Source organism: Podarcis filfolensis (genome assembly GCF_964270895.1).
Source record: "Podarcis filfolensis genome assembly, chromosome: 4".
Taxonomy (NCBI): domain Eukaryota; kingdom Metazoa; phylum Chordata; class Lepidosauria; order Squamata; family Lacertidae; genus Podarcis; species Podarcis filfolensis.
In genome coordinates this window covers 98,233,159-98,257,854 of record NC_139607.1, presented here as the reverse complement: position 1 = coordinate 98,257,854, position 24,696 = coordinate 98,233,159, and the positions used below count along the sequence as shown (strand labels likewise).

Below are 24,696 nucleotides of genomic sequence, written 5' to 3'. Positions count from 1 at the left end.
CAGGAATGCTCCAGAAGCTATTTTTAATATGGGGGATTATTTTTAATATGGGGAGGGGGAATAGATTCGTCTGACACATCTTCCGCTTCCCAGAATGCCAGATGGATTGCATATTATTAGACACCAAGCAGCTCTACAGACTCGGGAAGGGATGTGATTCGGGTTTCGTAACCCCCGGCCCGCCCTTGACGAAATGCGAGCGGGTGTCTCTGGCAGCTTCTGATGTCCCGTAAAGTGCAGAGATGGAAGAAAGACGTCCAGCAGTCCAGTGACTAACAGGGCGCAGAACAGAACAAATTGCGAGCTTAAGGCGATGTGCTTTGAGACTGGAGGCAGAAGACGAGTTTGGATTTGATATCCCGCCTTTCACTCCCTTTCAGGAGTCTCAAAGCGGCTAACATTCTCCTTTCCCTTCCTCCCCCACAACAAACACTCTGTGAGGTGAGTGAGGCTGAGAGACTTCAGAGAAGGAAAAAAAAATTTCCTTCCAGTAGCACCTTAAAGACCAACTAAGTTAGTTCTTGGTATGAGCTTTCGTGTGCATGCACACTTCTTCAGATACACTGAAACAGAAGTTGCCAGATCCTTCTATATAGTGAGAAGGTGGGGAGGGGTATTACTCAGAAGGGTGGTGGGAATGGGTGATTGGCAGATAGCTGTGATGAGCCTGTTGACGACTCTTTACGACTGCAATAGGTCTTACAGGAAAAAGCAAGGGGTGAGAAGGTGAAAAATGGCTTTGTCATGTATAATGAGATAAGAATCCAATGTCTTTGTTCAGACCAGGTCTCTCCATGGTTTTAAGTTTGGTAATGAGTTGCAATTCAGCAGCTTCTCTTTCCAGTCTATTTCTGAAATTCCTTTGTAGTAATACAGAGAAGCTGCTGAATACAGAGAAGCTCCTGTAAGACCTATTGCAGTCGTAAAGAGTCGTCAACAGGCTCATCACAGCTATCTGCCAATCACCCATTCCCACCACCCTTCTGAGTAATACCCCTCCCCACCTTCTCACTATATAGAAGGATCTGGCAACTTCTGTTTCAGTGTATCTGAAGAAGTGTGCATGCACACGAAAGCTCATACCAAGAACTAACTTAGTTGGTCTTTAAGGTGCTACTGGAAGGAAATTTTTTTTTTTGTTTTGACTATGGCAGACCAACACGGCTACCTATCTGTAACTAGACTTCAGAGAAGTGTGACTGGCCCAAGGTCACCCAGCAGCTGCATGTGGAGGAGCAGGGAATCGAACCCGGATCCCCAGATTGTGAGACTACCGCTCTTAACCACTACACCACACTGGCTCTTCAGCACACTGAAGGCAAGGCATACTTCAGTAGAAGTACGGACTTGGCAAAGAACTCTTAACTTCTGGCTCCGCCTAAACTCAAATCCCCCCGGTTTACTATCCCTAGTACTTCAAGGCTCCCATAAAAGTGCCTGGCTTAAAACCGTCTATCAAAAACTTCACTCTTGTGGCCTGTCCCCACAACACCTACTCACGATGGGCCCTACTAAAGCAAACAGTCTAATTGGTCAATGTCTAAAAGATATCGAGCATCAGAACAACCTGGCCACTATAAGGAAATTCTGCCCTTGGTATGTTCATTTTCCACCTCTCCATTTTGATTCTCTGGCCCCATATCTGCACAAACTTATCCCAAAATACAGACGTGCTTTTACACTTGCAAGACTGGATGTTTTGCCATCTGCGGTACTTGATTCCAAAAGATCCCGCCTGAGAAACCTCTTTGCCCCTGTGGAGATGGTAGCACCGAAACAGCGGCACACGTCCTCCTGTCTTGCACTCTCTACAAAGACCTGAGGAATGAGATAATTACCCAACTCGTACTAACCATCCCAGGGCGCTCAACCACTGCCACAATGGCCTTTCTTCTATCAGATAACAGCAAAGGTTGCTAGGTTCATAGCAGGGGCAATCAGAACTGGGGGCCACTAACTGAGGCTGATTCAGGACTTTAAATTGTGCTCTTATATCAAATTTCCTTTTCTGCATATACTGTAATGTTTTACTGTTGCTATGGCCATTGGCTAATGCGAATAAAGTTTTATCTATCTATCTTAAGGCGATGTGTTCACACCTGGTTAAGTCTGCAAGGGCAGCTGGTTTGAAGCTCGCCCCACATCCCGTTCCTTTCCGGCGCTTGTCAGGTTGGGGAAGTGTTTGTTTGGGAACAGAGAATGCGGCAGCTAGACTGGGGACTGGGAGCGGTCACCGAGACCGCATAACGCCGGTCTTGAAAGACCTACATTGACTCCCAGTACGTTTCCGAGCACAATTCAAAGTGTTGGTGCTGACCTTGAAAGCCCTAAACGGCCTCGGCCCAGTATATCTGAAGGAGCGTCTCCATCCCCATCATTCTGCCCGGACTCTGAGGTCCACCTCTGAGGGCCTTCTGGAGGTTACCTCCCTGTGAGAAGCCAAGTTACAGGGAACCAGGCAGAGGGCCTTCTCGGTGGTGGCGCCCACCCTGTGGAACGCCCTCCTGGCAGATGTTAAGGAAATAAACATCTGACTTTTAGAAGACATCTGAAGGCAGCCCTGTTCAGGGAAGTTTTTAATGTTTGATGTTTCATCGTGTTTTTACTATTCTGTTGGGAGCTGCCCAAAGCGGCTGGGGAAACCCAGCCAGATGGGTGGGATATAAATAATAAATTATTATTATTTATTATTTTTATTATTTATTATTAGGGCGCCAGGCTGACTAAGGCTGCCCTATCATTCCCAGGCATCTTCTCCCCCCCCTCCTTAACCAAAAGACTCCAAACTTTCTCTGGCGTGTTAGTGTTCTGCAGGCCAGGAGTTATTTTCCACTGGGGAGCATTCAAACGCACAAGGCACACCGCCCCCCAACCTGGAATCTCAGTGGTAGACTCCCAAGAGGGCTTTGCCTCGCATGGCATGCTTAGTTTTGCAAGAAGCCCCCGTTCGATGTTGTTAGCTGTACCAGAAAGTAAAGTGTCTGGGAGGGGTGTGCATTAATCTCAACAGCTAAGAAAGCCAAATGTTTCAAGGCATCTTGTCTTTGAATTTTATTGCATCCCCCCCCCAAAAACCAAAACCCACCACTGGTCTTGCAATCCTACCTCATCTTTCCTGCTTCAACGCATAGCTGTCAACGTTTCCCTTTTTTTAAGGGAAATTCCCTTATTCCGAATAGGATTCCTTGCAAGAAAAGGGAAAAGTTGACAGCTATGCTTCAACGGAAGGGACGCGGGTGGAGCTGTGGGTTAAACCACTGAGTCTTGGGCTTGCCGATCAGAAGGTCGGCGGTTCGAATCCCTGCGAGGGGTGAGCTCCTGTTGCTCGGTCCCTGCTCCTGCCCACCTAGCAGTTCGAAAGCATGTCAAAGTGCAAGTAGATAAATAGGTACCGCTCCAGCGGGAAGGTAAACAGCGTTTCCGTGTGCTGCTCTGGTTCGCCAGAAGCAGCTCAGTCATGCTTGCCACATGACCCGGAAGCTGTACGCTGGCTCCCTCGGCCAATAAAGCCAGATGAGTGCTGCAACCCCAGAGTCGGCCATGACTGGACCTAATGGTCAGGGGACCCTTTACCTTTACCTTTACGCTTCAATGGAGAGGGGAGGGGGAATTAAATACATTTTTGTAAGTTTGGTTGTTCCTTTCGCTGGAGTTAACAACATTTTTACCAAACCACCACCTCTCTGGGATTCTGTGTTGGCAAAGCCCCAAACAGACCCAATCCGAACCACCACACCACCTTCGAAAGTTCAGCTTGGGTCAGCCATACCTTCGTTTGTCCTGGAAACCAGTCGGAAGTTCTGCACTTCTTGCCGGAACTCTTGTTTCTTCACCTTCTTGATCTGGATCAAATGAAAGATTCCTGCAAAAAAAAAAAACAAGAACCAGAAACAGATGCATAGTTTAGAAAATTATGTGGGATGGAATACATAGATAGCAGTCAAGTACAACATTCCTTGTTTTCCTAGAGTGGACATGCAAGGGGATGTTTGGTCCAGCCAGTCAGAACTTCCTGTTTCCTCCTGGGCTGGGACTTACTTCCTCTTACATGTGATTAGAGGTGGGTGTGACCTTACCTGTCCAGGTAACAGAAAAGGACAAGGCACCCTGGATACTCTCCCCTCTTTGACTTCCTCCATCGTTGGAGCAGCAGCTTTTTAGCTAGAGATGCTTCCAGCCAACAGAGGACAAAGGGACTCTCTCCATATGGGATAGATTCCACATGTATATACTTTGTAACTAAGTCTGCCTTCAGGGATCCATCTGTGAACTGAATGTGTGAGTAAACTTCTTTTATATATACTTTACACAAGATTGTGGCGTGTCTATTCTTTTAAGAGGGATATAAGGGAAATTACCAGGAATCTAAAGGGATGCGGGTGGCGCTGTGCGTTAAACCACAGAGCCTAGGGCTTGCCCATCAGAAGGTTGGCGGTTCAAATCACCACAACAGGGTGAGCTCCCGTTGTTTGGTCCCTGTTCCTGCCAACCTAGCAGTTTGAAAGCATGTCAAAGTGCAAGTAGATAAATAGGTACCACTCCAGAGGGAAGGTAAACGGCGTTTCCTGAGCTGCTCTGGTTCGCCAGAAGCGGCTTAGTCATGCTGGCCACATGACCCGGAAGCTGTACGCCGGCTCCCTCAGCCAATAAAGCGAGATGAGCGCCGCAACCCCAGAGTCGTCCGTGACTGGACCTAACGGTCAGGGGTCCCTTTACCTTTACGTTAAAAAGGTAAAGGTACCCCTGCCCGTACGGGCCAGTCGTGACCGACTTTAGGATTGCGCGCTCATCTCGCTCAAGAGGCCAGGAGCCGGCGCTGTCCGAAGACACTTCCGGGTCACGTGCCCAGCGTGACGAAGCTGCATCTGGCGAGCCAGCACCAGTGCAGCACACGGAAACGCTGTTTATCTTCCCGCTAGAAAGCGGTCCCTATTTATCTACTTGCACTTATCTACTTGCACCTTTACCTTACCAGGAATCTAATATTGAGAAGCTTAAACAAGCCTGCAACAAGCTAACCGCTGTGCGTTTAAAAGGGGAATGTAAAATTCTGCTAAGTTTTAGAAGTTGCCGCTGGCAAACCACTATGTACAGTGCATGTGCGGCGTCACTATGTACAGATCGAGCATTGTACGTAGCGATGCTGCACATGCACCCTACGTAGCGACGCCCTGCACGGGTGTCACAATGCCTTCGTTCGCCCCTGGCCTGGCACACGGCTTAACACCTCAATGGGCCTCTGGTTGACCACTGTGAGAACCACATGCTGGACTAGATGGACCACTGGCCTGATCCTGCAGCCTCTTCTCATGTTCTTATGCAGACTGAAGTGGCACAGGCCATGCTGCCTTGCCAGGATTCGACCACCTCATTCTGTCACGTGTGTGGACAACTCCCCGGCCTCAGGTATGTCGCTGGAAGCGAACCTAAGAACAGCCTCAAACCATTTCCTTGGAGGTTTTTAAGCAGAGGCTGGGGTGGCCATCAGTCATGGATGCTTCAGCTGAGATCCCTGCATTGCAGGGGGCTGGACTAGATGACCTCTGGAGACCCCCTCCAACAATCCTATGACTCTTTGGCTCTATTGTCAAACCACCTGGAGCTCTGGCCCTGCTGTAACACGGAGCATGAAAAGGACATTTATTTTATTTTGCCCGTTCATCCCTTCTCCTATCTAAGAGAAACCTTCTCCTCTCTGCCCTTCCCTTTTTTTCCACAGCTCTGGCCAAACGTGGTACATATTTCATCCGTCCTGGCAGACACAGCAACTGGGTTTTGGGTTTCTGCTAATCCCCCGACGTTTTGAAACGTGGCTCAAACAGGAAATATAAAAATATTTGTCTGCAGATTTATGCGCCTTTCTGTGCCGCTGCCATTGAGTCAATTGTTTAAAGCGGAGAGGAAAACGGACTGAGGTGCCTTTTTTTCTGAGAGAGAGAACGTCAGAGAGAGAGAGAGAGAGGGTGGGCGCCCACATTGAGTCACGGAGGCGAATCCTGCCAAGAGACTTAAAGCAGGGGCAATTTGCTAGGCACATAAAAGATCTGGGGCTGGAGCCTCGGGGCACAACTTTGCATGGAATTTGCATATGCTAATTCCCACGTACACAATGCAGATCCATAATTTGCATGCCACAGAAGGCATGCCAACTGATATTTACATCCAGCCCTTTGCCAGATAGTCTCCTATTAATTGGGGCTCCACCCCAGATTACTTTAGGTCAGGGCCTTCCAATTAACTTCACCACAGATCCCGCTCCAAATAAACTCAGTTCCCCTTCCATTATCACCCCCTGAACAGCCCCCCCCCAACTCTAGATAAAATCATATTCAATTAGTTTATTTCCTCGTGTAAATATCCTACCTGGTTACTCCCATTCGATCTCCCCAAAATTAATTACCTACTGAGAAACATCTGGGGCACTCAGAAAAAACGGTTTGGGGGTCTGGGCCCTGCTCTGAGAGACCACTCCTGGACCCCCATCCACACAGAGGCAACCTCCATTGCGGAGGGTTGGACTAGATGACGCCTTGAGGGCCCTTTCAACTCTACAATTCTGCGATTCTGTGAAATGGGCCCTCAGACTTCGGATGGATCCAGAGATGAAGATGATGATGATGATGATGATGATGATGATGATGATGATGATGATAATGATAATGTAATAAACAAAAATCTGCCCTTATTACCTTATGCGGAACACAAGAGCCCTTATGGAGTCCTTTGCAGGTTCTCCATCAGTCGGAGAAAATAACAGAGGCCAACCAGAGAATATTGAGAAGCAAAGCAGCTTGTAAGCCTGATCTTTAGTGAACTGTAGCAACAGGGTTCTCCCCCACACGGAGGAGAAGGAGGAAGACCCAGAACAAAGGTGTGCCCATCCTTATATAGACATTTTAAATTGTCCATCCTGGAGTCGAAGACCACCCCCAGAACCATCATCCTACCTTAGCCCAACCACTACACTGCAATGTGGCAGGCGGAGAGGGGACAGTGCTCCATTAGCCTCCTATCAAGCCCAGAGGGCTGTGTGGTCTAGCGGTTAGAGTGCCAGGATTGAGGAGTCCTGGGTTCAAATCCTGTCTTGGCCTTGAAGTTCGCCGAGCGACTTTGGGACAATCTCTCACATGCCAACCTTCTGTACGTGATTTTTTGGGGAGGCCAACTCATTGGGAAAACCTGAAATTCAGTTCGGCTTGTTCCGCTGCCCAGAATCTTTCTTTCCACATCACTCCTTTTGGGTGGCTCCTCTCCTCCGGCCTCCAGCCTAGGGACCACCCAACGAACGCCGTATAAAACAGGCAACCCCCCCAAACATAGCGCCTCCACCGCTGGCAGGTTGTAAGCGATATCACTGGTCAAACATGACAAGGAACTGGGTGACCTGCTCTCTCGGTCCAGAAAGCATTTGTTTCTCTCGAAGTATTTATCACCCCCTCCTTCCGAGTAGCTTTGAGTTTGGACTCTCAAGTTGTGAAATATACTCGGAGTCGAGAGTGGATTTCGTGCTCTTTATTCAGCTCATAGTGGTGAGGAGGAATGGAAGTTCCCCCAGAATGTCTGCTTTATATACATTATTTACACAATGGGCCCCACGTGATTGGCTAATTCCGGGATTCTCCTGTAGGCCAATCAGGTTGCGGATTCCCTTCCACCTGGAGCTGGATTGGGTGGCTCCTGTGGACCAATCAGACTGCTGCATTCTGGACCCTATTGTTCTAGGACCAATCAGACTGCTGCATTCTGGACCCTATTGTTCTAGGGCCAATCAGACTGCTGCATTCTGAATCCTATTGTTCTAGGGCCAATCTGACTGCTGCATTAAAGGTGCGGCTTATATTTGGGCCAGATTCTAAGTAAGTAAATCTTACTTTCCAGGTTATTGCCTGATTCTCTATTAAAAGCAACACGATGGGCAGAAACAATAACAACGTGAAAAACTTTATGGAATAATTCAAAACATCAAAACTAACAAACCGAAGTCTCTGAAAGTCCTTAAATGAATCACAGTGCCAGACTTTACCCAGCGGAGAGCAGGCTGTGTAGCTTTGTATAATCAGCAAATGTCCAATTCTGATGTCTATAGCTATTCGAAAAAAGATTGGTTAATGAAGAAATTGCATATCTCTCTACTTACAAGTGTTGAACTAATTGGCTGATGAAGAATTCAATGAAACAGGTTTAAATGGAAAATTAATAATAATTATTATTTAAAAAAGAGAAAATGCTTTGGTTGAAAGACTGTGTATAAGTCCTCGAAATAAATAGATGAAACTCATAATACCCATTAAAAGGCCAAAACCCAGCTGCACAAAAGCGAGAGCGCTGCAGGTTCGAAAGAGCTCCTCACCTTTCACGAGCTTCCAGATGTAGATCTCGACATCTTCCGAGGATTCCCGCTCGATCGCAATCTTCCTCAAGTTCTCTTTGGGGTTCTCCGAGGCGGAGGACGGAACAAACATGTAGACGGACACTTGGCATCTGGTGGTATCGACCCCGCTGTCGGTGGGCGCCTCTTTGTCCTCTAAAAGCACACACAAACAGAGACGTCTTTACCATTGGGCGTAGTGGCGCTGCAAGCCAGGGCGCCAAGCCGTGGAGGGTGCCAGGCAGAGAGTTTGGGGAGGGGAGAGCAGGAGGTAAGCGAGGTGGAGCGGGGCCTTGGTGCCGGTTTGCCTCGGGTGCCCGTCGGAGGCGGGAACACTCCAGATGTTTTCCCGCAGTCCAGAGCTCTCTCTGCCGGCTCCGCAACACACCACCTCCTCGGCTGTGTGGTGTGTGCTTGCATCCCAAGCTCTGCGCATAATAAACATGACTCTACCACTGCTCCCCCCATCCACTCTACCTCAAAAGACCCACACGCTCGAGGCTACACGCTGCAACTGCTGCCCCCAGCACCCCTCCCTCCTTCCCTTGCTTCTCCACCGCCTTGCACGGAGCCTGTTAGAATTCCTGCTCCATGACTGCAGTCATGGGATTGTTGTCTTTCACATGACGGTATGCGTTTTGACTCCACAGAGTGGGAAGTGACGGAGACATGATGTTTGTGTTACTGTGTTCCATGAAGTGGGACTGTTGTCCTTTGTTCTTTCTCTCTTTGCTGTCTGATGCTAGAGAGAGAGGGAGCCATGTTGCCGTGCTCCGTGTGTGTTTATATGTAAATAAAGGTAGATTAGCCAAAATGCTGAGTTGCTGAGGTCTGTCACGCAAGATGTGCAAACTCTGCAGATCCCTAAGTGTGCCGGTTTCTGTTGGCATCGGTCACTGTGATGACTGAAGAAAGCTTATGAAGCTCCTAAACGATCGACCAGGAGGGAGGGAACATGCCAGTCGGGAATGTGTCTCTGCCAGGGTCCTACTCAAGTGTAGGCTGAACTCCTGACAGCCTGGCTCATCCCGCTGCCCACACCGCCTCTGCACTCCTTCATATTGTGATAGGAATTTTGAGGTCTTAGATATATGGTAATGTTCATAAGTGTACCAACCAAGCATGTACATAGATCAGCACAGGAAGACCGACCTGGAACCATTTTGATTCCTAAACTGAGCAAATGTTTTCTCTGCAAGGTCAAAGTGGGAAACCTCCCCATTGTCTCTTTCCTGACAAATCCTGTCTTAAGGGCACATTTAATATATAAATAGGGTGTGAGCCTGTGACCTGGCCCAGGAACTAAGTATTTATCATTACAAAAGACTGGTCAGGCTCCCCAGGCAATCCAATCAAGCAACCTGCCAGACAGGAGATAAACAACGACAGGAGAAAAACAACATTCAAATTTCTGTTTTAAGACCGCCTTTTCTGTGATGTAGGTATGATGTATCTGAGTGGTGGTCTTAGGTTACACCCCTTCTGTGATGTATGTATGATGTTTCTGGGGGTGGTCTTGATCTACAGGGTGGCAATTTCAAAAGTCTTTATAAGGCCTTGCACGCCATTTTTCTGGGTTCCTCCTCCTCTCCTGCGTGTGAGGGGAGCACCCTGTTGCAACAGATCAATAAAGATCAGGCTTACTAGCTGCTTTGCTTCTCAATATTCTCTGGTTGGCCTCTGTTATTTTCTCCTACCAATAGGGAACCTATGTAAGGATTCTATACGGGCTCTTGGATACCCCATAAGGGAAAAAGGGCAATTTTTGTTTACAACAACATGAACCACGCTACCTTCCCCTGCCCTGTTTCCCCACATGGAGCGCATTGCAGTAGTCCAAGCGGGAGATAACTAAAGCATACACCACTCTGGCGAGACACTCCGCCAAAGCCTCAGGTCATGGCATGGCCCCAGTTCCAGGACGAAATGAGTGACACCCCGCTGGCTCCTTCGCGCACCCACGCTGAGGTGTCATTTACACTCTTCCTGGTTCCCCCTGCATCATTCCTGTTTTCCAGCCGCCTGCCATGTTTATCTTTGGCCTGCCAAGGGGCTCACGGAGACGTAGTCTGGCCCTCAGGGTGTTTCCTTCACCCGCCACTGGTAATGTTCTGTTTTTGCTTGCGGAGTAATTAATAAATTAAGTTTGGGTTTATTGTGTCTAGTCGAGGTTCTTGGACGCCCCAGCCAGCTGTGGCCTCTTCCTTGAGCTTTTCTTCCTGGGGCAGAGCTATAAATAAGTGGTGTTTAATTCAGAGGTGGCAGCTCTGCATACAAGCAACATGTCCCAAAGTTCATCCATCAGGGAACCCTGTGAAATTTCTCCTGGCAGAGATGCGGGAGCCACATTTGCACCCAGTGATTTGTAGACTTCACAAAACCGTGGTGTATCCTTGCATTAAAGATAAAGGTAAAGGTAAAGGTAAAGGTAAAGGTAAAGGTAAAGGTAAAGGGACCCCTGACCATTAGGTCCAGTCGTGATCGACTCTGGGGTTGCAGCGCTCATCTCGCTTTACTGGCCGAGGGAGCCAGCGTACAGCTTCCGGGTCATGTGGCCAGCATGACTAAGCCGTTTCTGGCGAACCAAAGCAGCACACAAAAACGCCATTTACCTTCCCGCCGGAGTGGTACCTATTTATCTACTTGCACTTGACGTGCTTTTAAACTGCTAGGTTGGCAGGAGCTGGGACCAAGCAACGGGAGCTCACCCCATCGCGGGGATTCGAACCACCAACCTTCTGATCAGCAAGTCCTAGGCTCTGTGGTTTAACCCACAGCACCACCCGCATCCCACCCTTTGCATTGGAATGGGCCAATCCATCCGCTTTGCGAGCTCCCATATTCTCATTTTTCCCACTTTCCCACTCTCCACATTTCCATTTAAAAAAAAATTTTTTTTTTAGTTTTCAATTACAATAATCCAATAATAAGCCCCATTATAAAAAGGTAAAGGTAAAGGGACCCCTGACAGTTAAGTCCAGTCGCGAACGACTCTGGGGTTGCGGTGCTCATCTCGCTTTACTGGCCGAGGGAGCTGACATTTGTCCGCAGACAGTTTTTCCGGGTCATGTGGCCAGCATGACTAAGCCGCTTCTGGCGAACCAGAGCAGCACACGGAAACGGCGTTTACCTTCCCGCCGGAGCGGTACCTATTTATCTACTTGCACTTTGACGTGCTTTCGAACTGCTAGGTGGGCAGGAGCTGGGACCCAGCAACGGGAGCTCACCCCGTCGCGGGGATTCGAACCACCCACCTTCTGATCGGCAAGTCCTATGCTCTGTGGTTTAGACCACAGCGCCACCCGCGGCCCCAGCCTCATTATAACAATGCCAAATCACGATACAACTAATAATACCAATCACCGAGATGCCAAATTAAACAATTTAGGTGGCCCCCTGTGAGCTAGAATTGATGGTTTGATGATTTGCTTTATTTCTGCGTTCCAAGATCTTACAAATTCCAATTACGCTCCAGTCTAAATAGCAATCCTTTATATCGCAGCTGCAGTTTTAACGACTTCCATTCGTATCGGCACATGAAATAATTTATACACCCACAGGTGAAGCATTCAAACTCTCTTCTGGTTCTTCCTGTGTGTGGCAATTATTCTGTCTGTAATGTTTCTTCCTGTCCTTGTAATATATGATATCTGTTCATTCTCTGCATTTCCACACCAGTTTGCGATCTTAGTGCAAATTCCTCCTAACGTACACATTTTCGTATTCAGCGTTGCCTAAAATTCACATTTTGGCATGCATCTTTCCCCTAGTGTTTTGGGAATATATGCATTTCTGTGCATGCCCCGCTTTAGTATTCTTCCTAGTCCTAGAATCCTAGAATTGTAGACTTGGAAGGGACCCCTGAGGTTCATCTAGTCCACACCCCCCCCAGTCCTATACAGGAAAGGGGTAATACACACAAGCATGAAATGCAGTCAGTGTGTCTGTTTATTACCTGGGCAGACTTTACAACATTTCCCTTCCACATTTTCGGGTTCCTCACAGGGGTACTCCTTGGGGCATGTGATCTTCCGGCAATCCTGGCTCCCATCTTTGCACGTGCACAGGATGCAGGGCAGGAGCACGAAGTGGCGGATCGTGGGGTGCCACACTTCTCCGTGCGAGTAGGTCTTCCCGTTGTACACACAAGCTGGAGAGAGAGAGATAGAGAGAGAAGACCACAGGTGAAAATACAAAAAAATAAAGAGTGCAGTCCAAGTTCAAGCCATTTGAGATGTGTGGGAAAGTTAATGATAGTAGGAAGGTAAAAGGTAAAGGTGCTGGAGGAGACTCTTGAGAAGAAGATCAAACCGATCCATTCTGAAGGAAATCAGCCCTGAGTGCTCACTGGAAGGACAGATCATGAAGCTGAGGCTCCAATACTTTGGCCACCTCATGAGAAGAGAACTCCCTGGAAAAGACCCTGATGCTGGGAAAGATGGAGGGCACAAGGAGAAGGGGACGACAGAGGACGAGATGGTGGGACAGTGTTCTGGAAGCTACCAGGATGAGTTTGACCAAACTGTGGGAGGCAGTGGAAGACAGGGGTGCCTGGTGTGCTCTGGTACGTGGGGTCACGAAGAGTTGGACACAACTAAACGACTAAGGGTAAAAAGGATGCACCGGCCCGTAGGAGGGGGAGAACAGGAAAAAAATATTTTTTTTCCTTGTTCTCCCCCTCAAAAACAAGGTGCGTTCTTGTTATGTATTGAAGTTCTCACCCTAGCCAAAAGGAGTATCGTGTATGTAGTTTTCACTCAGGTCCACGTCAGTTACTTTAGGTGGGGAACCCTGGGTTGTTGTTGCTACAATGTTGGCAGCCGGCTGCCTATAAAAGCAGGCCGGCTGAGATGTTTGCTGTTCAGTTCAGTTCTGTTCCAGCTTACAAATAAAGAGCTGCTTTGGAGAAATCGCTGTGTTGTCTGATATGTTCACCCACAACTTAAGAGCTCTGTGCATTCAAGGTGCGTTCACCCGAAGCCTCCGGAGCCCAGTGGGAGTTCCTGCTGGGCTTCGGAGGCTTTGGGTTCCTTTTGACCTGCACTTTGGGGCTGGCGGGGGGGGGGGAGCGCTGCTTTACCCCACCGCCAGCCCCAAAGACCAGGTTGGGGAGCAGCGCAGAGGCAGTGCGCCGCCTTCCCGCTGCCCCCCGAGCTTGTGGGGCTGGCGGTGGGGGGAAGCGCTGCAGCCTTCCCCCCACCTTCATACAGCTTTCGTAGCCTCTGCAGGACAGCAGGGTGAAGGCACCCCACTGCCCTGCGGAGGCTTTGCGCAGCTAACCCCAAGCTAGAACAGCGAGACAGAGCGCTGCACAGCGCTCCATCTCCCTGTCCTGGCTTTGGGCTTAGCCGTGCAGCCTGCATTCGCTCTATAGGACGCACACACATTTCCCCTTAATTTTTGGAGGGGGAAAAGTGCGTCCTATAGAGCAAAAAATACGGTAATTTTGCCAGCTAGCCCTGGTGATCATCTAATGTTTATTGGATGGAATTCCCCCCCTAAATTGATTTTTGAATTCTGAATTTATTGTTATTTACATTTCATACTCTATTTTATGCTGTTTTTCGTTGCATCAATTAAGTGTTTTAAATTTGTTGTAAACTGCCCTGAGCCCGGTTTTCTGAACCGGGAAGGGCGGGGTATAAATAAAAATTTATTATTATTTAAAGATGCAACAAATTTAATCTTAAACGTGGAACCCATGGATGGAGGGAAGGAAGTTCAGAAGAACCATGTATTTTAATGTTTGAAATGATTATGTTAAATATGTATAAAATTATCAAAAAAAGCCAATTAAAAAAATTATTTAAAAAAAGGAAAGTTGAAAAATCCGACACGCCCTAATCCTGCGTTGACCACAGCTTCAGGCGCGAGGGAACAAGGCTCGCCTAGAGCGCATCGCAGTGTTCACCTGAGCTGATGATACCTTTTTTGTTCTGCTCCTTCAGAATGATTCTGACCGTCGTTCCGCCGCTCCCCATTTTCTGCTTGATGCTCTTGGGGATCAGTTCCAGCGAGGCGCCCGTCGGGGGATCAACTGCTCCAGCAGATCCTCTGCTCCCGGCGCCCACCGCGCAGTGGTAACGGGGGTGCCTCTGCGGAGTCAGACAACATAGAAAGATGTCAATTCAGTCAATTCAGCAGGCGATCTCATTGCACGGGGTCAGGCTGGATGACCCTCAGGTGTCTCTGCCAACTTTGATTCTAGTCTCATTCAGTTAAAGGCTCTTTAGAGTTCGAGTTCCTGAGATGCGGAGACTAACAGGAGGGCAATCAAAGCGGATTCTGAGAACCCTTATGAAGGCTAGTAGCCTTCGACAGCCCTCTCCTCCTTCGTGAATTAATCTAATCCTCTTTTAAAGCCATCCAGTTTAGTGGCCATCGCTGCCTCATGTGGCAAGGAGTTCAATAGTTCAACTGTGCGCTGTGTGAAGAAGTCCTTTCTTTTATCTGCCCTGAATCTCCCCAAATGCAGCTTCAATTTCAATATTATGTGAGGGATTCTTCAGCTGGGATTCCTGCATTGCAGGGACTAGATGGCTCCCTTCCAGCTCTATAATTCTATGAATCTATAACAAAACTATAAATCTATTTTAAAAAATCCTCTTCTCTATCCACTTTCTCTATATCACCTTTTATTACGGCAAATTCTGAGAACCCATAACATTTATTGCACATGAGACGACCTGCTAGTGAGCAATGTCGAAAGAACATGCCTCTTAATGAATTGTGTATTTTAAAGGAATGAAAACTGAAAGCTTTACTTACGACGCCTCTGTTTAATTGGGGCTCTTCTATCAACCTCTCAAAGGAATTATCTGCAAAGAGGAAAGAAAGAGCATAGATCTGGGTGGGAGCTTCACATAGTTAGCATACATCTTGGTCCATCAGTTTAGCCTGTCCTGTTTATTCATTCAGATTCCTAACCTGACCAAAGCATTATTTGAGTGGTGGCACATCTTTGTAACACACTCACTATATTTTGTCCAGCTGAACCATTTCCTCTCCAGGATCAAGTAAAGTGAAAAACTGAAAAGCTTCTGGGAGATGATATATAATGAGATGAAAAAAATGTTGAAATATACATTCATAAAGAAACCAGAAGCATTTTTACTGGCCATTGTAGGAAGTGATATAAATAGAAAGGAATGTAAGCTGTTCTTATACGCAACAACAGCAGCAAGAACGTTGTTGTTTGTTGTTGTTGTTTAGTCGTTTAGTCATGTCCGACTCTTCGTGACCCCATGGACCAGAGCACGCCAGGCACTCCTGTCTTCCACTGCCTCCCGTAGTTTGATCAAACTCATGCTGGTAGCTTCAAGAACACCATCCAACCATCTCATCCTCTGTCGTCCCTTCTCCTTGTGCCCTCCATCTTTCCCAACATCAGGGTCTTTTCCAGGGAGTCTTCTCTTCTCATGAGGTGGCCAAAGTCTTGGAGCCTCAGCTTCAGGATCTGTCCTTCCAGTGAGCACTCAGGGCTGATTTCCTTCAGAATGGATAGGTTTGATCTTCTTGCAGTCCATGGGACTCTCAAGAGTCTCCTCCAGCACCATAATTCAAAAGCATCAATTCTTTGGCGATCAGCCTTCTTTATGGTCCAGCTTTCACTTCCATACATCACTACTGGGAAAACCATAGCTTTAACTATACGGACCTTTGTTGGCAAGGTGATGTCTCTACTTTTTAAAATGAACGTTATTGGCCCAAAAATGGAAGCAAGAAGAATTACCGACGAAAGAAGAATGGAGGATGAAATTAATGGACTATGCATAACTGGATAAATTAACAGGAAGGATTCGAAACCAGCAGGACCAGAAACTCACGGAAGACTGGAGTAAATTTACAGACTATTTGAAAAGTATTTGTGATGAACAGACTACGTTTGTAGGTTTGCTAGAAGTTTTGTGAGGAGTATTATTAGAATTATTGCAAAATAATAAGGGGGAGGATGGTTAGTGAAGACAATTAAAGGTAATATGATTTTAGGAATTGCATATGAAGTGGTTAAAACAGTGAATCATCAGAGGAGCTGATGGAAGTCCAAAAAAGATTGTATAAGAGATGAAGTTTTGTGGTATGTACTATAATTTATATGTTAAAATTGAATAAAAATTATTATTAAAAAAAAGAAAGAAAAACTGGATCTGCAGCTTTAAGAAGATGGCCACTGAGCACAGCATGGACTGGCTGGTGCCTGTGACATCACACACCCATTTTTCACTTATTGGCCTGAAAGCACTTTTGCAGTCCTTTTTAAATTGATCGAGTTTTCTTTCTTGTCTCTGTTTGAAAGATAGCAAATGAATGCTTTCATAGAATCATAGAATCATAGAGTAGGAAGAGACCACAAGGGCCATCGAGTCCAACCCCCTGCCAAGCAGGAAACACCATCAGAGCACTCCTGACATATGGTTGTCAAGCCTCTGCTTAAAGACCTCCAAAGAAGGAGACTCCACCACACTCCTTGGCAGCAAATTCCACTGTCGAACAGCTCTTACTGTCAGGAAGTTCTTCCTAATGTTTAGGTGGAATCTTCTTTCTTGTAGTTTGGAACCATTTCTCCGTGTCCGCTTCTCTGGAGCAGCAGAAAACAACCTTTCTCCCTCCTCTATGTGACATCCTTTTATATATTTGAACATGGCTATCATATCACCCCTTAACCTCCTCTTCTCCAGGCTAAACATGCCCAGCTCCCTTAGCCGTTCCTCATAAGGCATCGTTTCCAGGCCTTTGACCATTTTGGTTGCCCTCCTCTGGACACGTTCCAGTTTGTCAGTGTCCTTCTTGAACGTTTTGTCTGAAACGTTTTACGTGTAGTTCTTTAAGAAGCGAGTGCTGCATTTCAAATGTTAACGTTATGTGTGCATAGAGTTAACCCAGTTGAAAGTTAACTTTCAAATTGTGAGGGCAGCAAATTTCTGGGATCTCTGGGCTTAACAGGAGCACCCCGAGGTGAAACACAGTCGACCACACACACCCGTCCGTCATGACACCCTATTGCCCTTCACTCCCAAGGACGTAACTATTCACTATATCAAACAGAGGGAGAAAGAAACTTCTTAAGGGAGAGAACTTGAAGAAACCATAGAACATGGGTAGGCAAACTAAGGCCAGGGGGCTGGATCCCCCTTCTAAATCTGGCCTGCAGATGGTCCAGGAATCGACTCCGGCCCTCTAGATGTTTGGGACTACAATTCCCATCATCCCTGACCAGTGGTCCTGTTAGCTTGGGGTGAGGGAATTTTAGTCCCAAACATCTGGAGGGCCGGTGTTTGCCTATGCCTGCTCTAGTCCATGGGTAGGCAAACTAAGGCCCCGGGGCCCGGATCCGACCCAATCACCTTCTAAATCCAGCCCGTGGACGGTCCGGGAATCAGCGTGTTTTTACATGAGTAGAATGCGTCCTTTTATTTAAAATGCATCTCTGGGTTATTTGTGGGGCATAGGAATTCGTTCATATTTTTTTTCTTCAAAATATAGTCCGGCCCCCCACAAGGTCTGAGGGACAGTGGACCGGCCCCCTGCTGAAAAAGTTTGCTGACCCCTGCCACAGAATCTCTACCTCCACTGCCCTATATAACCAAATGCAAGGAGTTCAGATGGGATGGGGAGAGGCACGGCCAGTCCTTCCGTGAGGCAGAGTGAGGCAGCTGCCTCGGGCAGTAAATTCAGGTAGTGTTGGAATGGAGCTAGGAATGGGGGCCACGTGGTCTGCCCTGCAGCCCCCAAACTAGCCTGCTGCCCTAAACTTCTGCCTCAGGCAGCAAAACAGCTCCAGTTGCTCCTGGGTAAAGGTAAGGGGACCCCTGACCATTAGGTCCAGTTGTGACCGACTCTGGGGTTGCAGCGCTCATCTCGCTTTACTGGCCGAGGGAGCCGGCGTACAGCTTCTGGGTCATGTGGCCAGCAGGACTAATCCGCTTTGGGCGAACCAGAGCAGCGCACAGAAACGCCGTTTACCTTCCTGCCGGAGCGGTACCTATTTATCTATTGCACTTTGACGTGCTTTTGAACTGCTAGGTTGGCAGGAGCAGGGACCGAGCAACGGGAGCTCACCCCGTCGTGGGGATTCGAACCGCCGACCTTCTGATCGGCAAGTCCTAGGCTCTGTGGTTTAACCCACAGCGCCACCCGGAAAAATAATCTTCCTCTAGGAGGAGAGCAAAGGAGCTTGAGATGGCGCTGGAAAAACAACCAATTCCTAAAAACGTTTTCAAATGTTTACAATTTTCTTTCATGTAAAATATAAATTTGCTCCAGTCCTTTTGAAACAGTTCGTCTCGTCCCAACAGCTTTGCCAACGCGACGTATTCCACCATCTTTAACTGCCAACGTAGGAAGTTCCTGCTGCTTCCATTTCTGGGCCAGAAGTATCCTCGCAGCCGTTGTGGCATACATAAACAAATTTACATCTTTTTCCTGAATTTCCTCTCCAATTAAACCTAACAAAAATGCTTCTGGTTTTTTGTTGAAATTATATTTAAAAACCTTCTTTATTGCATATTATATCCCAGAAGGCTTTGACCTTAGTACAAATGTTTCATTTTGTAATGTTAAAATAAGGAGCTGTTTTACATATAATGAGGTGAAATGTTAAAAGAAGATAGAAGGTTAAAAAGTGGTTATAGAAATGCTAAGGATTTACTTAAAGATGTTTGGAAGTCAGAAAGAGGGAGGGAAGGAGGTCGATGCTCTGTTTGAGCAATGCTTAAGGTTATAGATTTATGTAATAAAATGTGACTAAATATGGAAAACTTAATAAAAATTATTATAAAAAAAGAAAAAGAAAAAGACAAACAACCAATTCCTTCTCAGGGCAGCCCAGGAAATGTTAACATAGGGCAGTGTTTGGCAGCAGACAAGATCTTGGTGTAAATGGTGGAAGTCTTTTTAAAACATTTTAATTAAGGTTGATGTCTTGCAAGATGGAAATATATAGTAGTGTGCAAGCATAGATCTGGAACTGTTGTTTATAGCAAACACTTTTCTATTTTCTAAATTTCTATTTTAAATCCTTTTTTCTTTTATTCCTTTATTCCTTTTTTCTTTCTTTGTCTAGTCTTTTTTCCTTCTCTTTCTTTCTGAATATTGCTTTATAGATGTATAAATAATCATATTTATGTCTATATATATGAAATTTGTTTTGTATTTCTTTTTTTTATTTGATATTCTTTTTTGTATTCAATAAAATTTAATAATAATAATAATAAAAGATCTCTGGCTGTTTTTCCCACCCCTCCAAAGGTCCATGGTGCAGGAGCGAGGGATGTGGCGAGGATCATGGGTCTTATATTACCTCTGCAGACTTGGCAGCAGGAGCCTGGCGTGGTTTCGGGAGAGGCACACAGCACCTCTGGGCAGGTCACCAGGCCGCAGTAAATGTGGCCTTCCTGAGAAAAACACAAGAAATCCAGATACTTCGTCAATAGCAGCACATCCCCACCGGATGTGCTTTGAGCTAGCTAGCATTTCCAAACCGTCTTCAAGGGCAGGCCCAGCTACATCACATTGCAGTAGTCTAACCGTCCGTTTCCCCAGAGCTTGGGTGTCCAGCTTCTGACTGAAAAGGCTCCTGCCTGTACACTCCTGCCTTTCCAATAATAATAATAATAATATTATAATAATTTATTACTTCTACCCCACACATCTAGCTGGGTTTCCAAGGTAAGATAGATCAAATCTACGCTTCCGGGTGCCATAAGAAAGCTGCAGAGATAGCGCAGGATAGTGCGCACCCCGGAAATGATCTCTTTCAGCTTCTGCCTTCTGGAAGAAGGTACAGGGTCATAAAGACTAGGACTAGCCGCCTGAGATACAGTTTCTATCCAAATGCGATTTTGGTTTTAAATGAAGTGTAAGGTAGTCTCTATGGGAGTATATTGTATTTAAAAATGGGGTATCAGAGTTTTTAGGGGGCTAACCAGGCTGGGATAGCTGGGATAGCAGGCTTGTTGGTTTTGAATATCTTATGTAGATTTTTTTCAATATCATTGTTCTGTATGGGACAATGACAATAAAGACTATCGTATTGTATCGTATCCTATCCTATCCTATCCTATCCCCACCAGGGCCCTACCCTGATGTTGGTGTGTGCTAAGCAAATACTTTCTATCGTTTTCCCTGGCCTGTTGTCATATATTGCAGCGCTTCAATTTTGATACATGCTCGGGTTGCCCTGTTCCGTGAGATTTGATCATTTGGGTTTCCCTCTTCCGAACCTTTCCCAACTCCTCAACGACCGTTTTGCGGCGAGGTGTCCAGAACGGCTCTCCGAAGCCACTTACCGAGCAACTGCACTGGGTGCACTGATTTGACTGTCTGGAAGGGAAGAGCTCGTTGTGGGTGAAGATGTCGCCATGCCGGTAGGCTGTGCCATTGTAGCGGCAGGAGGAATTGGCTGGCGTCTGGATCCCAGGCGGGGTGAGCAGCTCTGCGGAGGAAGAAGAAGAGACGATTGAGGACATTTTCTCTCCCTACATCCCCCTGCGACGATTTTTCCAGGAGTGGCCAGCCGTGGCAAACCACATGTAATGATCTCTGGCAGGCAAGCAAGCCCCAATAAGAAGTAATGGCCCTCCGGCAATTTTATGTACAGTGGTACCTTGGTTCTCAAACTTAATCCGTTCCGGAAGTCCGTTCCAAAACCAAAGCGTTCCAAAACCAAGGTGCGCTTTCCCATAGAAAGTAATGCAAAACGGATTAATCCGTTCCAGACTTTTAAAAACAACCCCTAAAACAGCAATTTAACATGCAGCGAGGTTGAGAGGGGAGTCTTGTCATCTGGGCAGCCCAAGACCGCCAGGTATGCACCCCGGAGAGGTCACTTTGGTGTTGCTAACACAAACCAAGATGGCTTTACACACTGAAATATACTCGGAGTCGAGAGCGGATTTCATGCTCTTTATTCAGCTCCTAGTGGTGAGGAGGAATGGAAGTTCCCCCAGAATGTCTGCTTTATATACATTATTTACACAATGGGCCCCACGTGATTGGCTAATTCCGGGATTCACCTGTAGGCCAATCAGGTTGCAGATTCCCTTCCACCTGGAGCTGGACTGGGTGGTTCCTGTGGACCAATCAGACTGCTGCATTCTGGATCCTATTCAACTCAGTACATAACACACACACACACACACACACACACACACACACACACACACCTGCTCTCCCTTCTTAGAGTCCTTCATCCTTAAACTGGGCTTCGACCAGACAGCAGGCCCCCCAATAGATCTGTGGTTTCCACAGGGAGAGTCACCTAGTGGGTGCTACGAGCCAAGGGGAAAACAAGGGAGTGCTGGAGGTGTCAATGACTATTGGATTTTGAAAAGCTAGAATCGCTGAATCAAGTTCATCCATCCTGTTGCGTTAATTAAACCAAATGGCTTTAATTGGATCTTGAGTAAGTGTGCAATCAATTGCCGCTGCTTTGGATTTGATTGAGTTGTTATCTCCCTTAGTGGGACATGCGAACCGTTGTTCCGAATATTGCTTTTTATAGGATAGGGGGCACTGCAGAGGCGTTTGTGGGACCAAGGGGGCAGCAGCCCGGAAAAGTTTGGGTGCTGCTGCAATAGAGGACTGTCTACTCTAAAGAGGGACACACAGCCACACTACCCACAACACAGAGAAGCCCCTAGGCTGGAAAGGGATTGTAGAAATGTTGGTATGATCAATACATTTTGTAATGGGGATAAAAAACCTAGAATTAACAAAAAGAAGATGGCATAAGCCCCAGAAAACAGGAGGACTCTGTCTCCCCAGCATAAATTTATATTATATAGCAAATCGGTTAAGATATATCACAGATGAGATAACAGAGCAAGGAGAGATAGAATGGTTAGAGAGTGGTACAGTGGACCCTCTGATTATGAATTTAATTCATTTCTTTCTTTCTTTTATTTTCTTTTTAAACTTTATTCCAAAACCGAAAAAGAATTACAAACCTCAGATTCAAAATCCATATTCGTTTTGTAACATAAGCCTATTACATACAGTAGTTGACTAGATTAAAATATACCTAATTGCTATAGACTTCCCTTTGCTATATATAAATGCAACGCAATTAGAAATATTATATTAGAAATTTTTATAAATTCCCCTATACCCCCCACTCCCCTTCACCCATGTGTGATGTGATCTCAATATTTTTTTTAACTTCTTCCATCTTGTTGTGCTGTCGTAGTTTAATAATCATTCAGTTGATTCTTTTATTATTTCCTTGCTTACCCCTGCACATTTTACACATTATCTATTAATATTCCAGTTCCGGAACCATATTTTTTCATGTTTTCCTTCACTCCATCCCACTCCTAATTATTCTCTGATTTGAATGGCCTCTAATGATTGCGGTCAATTTTGCCATTTCCACAAACCCACAGAGTGTGCTTTGCCATTCTAATAATGATGGTATTTTCTCTCCCTTCCAATTCTTTGTGATCAATATTCTGGCCGCTGAATTTAATTCGTTTTGGGGGTCTGTGCGCACCACGAAAAATCAGTAACCAGAGACACTGCTTCTGTGCATGCGCACGGCGCAATAGAGCACTTCTGAGCATGTGCAAGTGGCAAAACGCACTTCCAGGTTTGCCGCTTTTGCAACCCGAAGATTACATATCCAGAGCGGTACATAACCCGAGGGTCCACTGTACACAGGAAATGAGGGAGAAGTTAGCGAATATATTTTTTTATCAAACCAAGCAGGCAATGGTGGCGGAATATTGAAAATCCCTTATTAAGAAATATCACTGAGATGTGGGTGAAATATAAAGGAAAATTGATATCAGCAAATTCCCCTCTAACCCAGGTGGTGATGATAGAAGACTTCCCAGCAAATTTAAAAAAGGAAATTGAAAAAGAAATGTTGGTAGCAAAGCCTAGCAAGGTTGTGCCAGGGTGAAGCCTATAGTTTTGTGCCAGAATCCAGATGTAGTTTGGGAAGTTGTCCAGAAATCCACCCCCAAAATTCAGAAGGCTGGGCTTCTCTCTCAGCTTTCACCAAATGCTACAATTAATGGGGACACAGGTGGCACTGTGGGTTAAACCACATAGCCTAGGGCTTGCCAATCAGAAGGTCAGTGGTTCGAATCCCCGCGACGGGGTAAGCTCCCATTGCTCGGTCCCTGCTCCTGCCAACCTAGCAGTTCGAAAGCACGTCAAAGTGCAAGTAGATAAATAGGTACCACTCCAGCGGGAAGGTAAACAGCATTTCCGTGCGCTGTTCTGGTTCGCCAGAAGCGGCTTAGTCATGCTGGCCACATGACCCGGAAGCTGTACGCCGGCTCCCTCAGCCAATAAAGTGAGATGAGCACCGCAACCCCAGAGTCAGCCACGATTGGACTTAATGGTCAGGGGTCCCTTTACCTTTACTTTATCTGAAAAATAACATTGGCAAAGCGCTCACAAGACACAGTTTTAATCCCATATCCCTATCTTTGAGCAGAAGAGATTGCAACTGAAGTCACATTATCTTGCTTGGTAAAAATGCCTGCTTTATTTCCTCACTTTAAAAAAAAAATTAAGTTCACTTTTGGGGGCTGAACTTATTCCAACCCTACGATTTGACGATTCTCCACATTTTCGCATCAGTTTGCATGTTGAAAAGTCATGAAAAGTCATCAGCCTTTTACTGGAAATTTCTCCTAGCAGAGACACTTCTTTTCCAGCAATTTTGTCTCCCTCCCCCCCCCCCCAGATGAGCATATTTCTCACCAGTGCATTCACACATACATTTCTGGGGAAGGGGGGCACTGCAGGATATAGATATGTATAAACTGTTTGTGTGCTGTCAGGGAGGGGCATTCAAATCCACTTACCTGGGCACTTGGGACAGCATTGGTGTGGGTCGCTGATGGGATTCGGACACTGAAGAGGCGGGCACTGGATCTGGGAGCAGCTGACATTGGTATCCTGCAAAGAAAAGGGAATAATCAGTGAGGTTGAATTTTTGGCTCAATCTCTATCAACAGAACAAATCCTCACCAGTTCTGCTCTCTGACCTGGAAGCCTCAGCCTTTTTCAAGAAGACAATTCTTAGTGCAGCGAAAGTCTTTAAACAGCTCCATGCCTTTTCATTTCCTTTGTTTGACTGGTCAACGTTTATCCAGATAGATCAATCAATCAATCAGTTGAATTGAATTTTATTATTTCGGTCACAGACCAGTTCCAGCCCACATACAATATCAAGGGATATATTTGAATTTGCAATTAGGTATAACAGGGACAATACAGATATAGCAACAGTTTAAAATATATAAATTAAAACTTAGAATCAATTAATAGATCGATAGACAGCCAAACCTGTTCTGTATTCAGTGGTCTGAGTTTGC

The 24,696-nt window shown here is 46.3% G+C and overlaps 1 protein-coding gene across 1 annotated transcript in view; it reads right to left on the bottom strand.

Annotated features, from left to right (window-relative positions):
* Window positions 1-24,696, bottom strand: part of CHRDL2 (chordin like 2) — a 41,273-nt gene that overhangs the window by 3,669 nt on the left and 12,908 nt on the right. The window contains exons 3-10 of the mRNA XM_083610016.1: window positions 24,184-24,277; window positions 20,656-20,801; window positions 19,668-19,761; window positions 15,137-15,186; window positions 14,295-14,463; window positions 12,324-12,518; window positions 8,351-8,524; window positions 3,770-3,862 (exon numbers count right to left, since the gene is read on the bottom strand). Of these exons, the coding sequence (XP_083466142.1) occupies window positions 3,770-3,862; window positions 8,351-8,524; window positions 12,324-12,518; window positions 14,295-14,463; window positions 15,137-15,186; window positions 19,668-19,761; window positions 20,656-20,801; window positions 24,184-24,277 (1,015 nt within the window). The remainder of the gene's footprint in view (window positions 1-3,769; window positions 3,863-8,350; window positions 8,525-12,323; window positions 12,519-14,294; window positions 14,464-15,136; window positions 15,187-19,667; window positions 19,762-20,655; window positions 20,802-24,183; window positions 24,278-24,696) is intronic.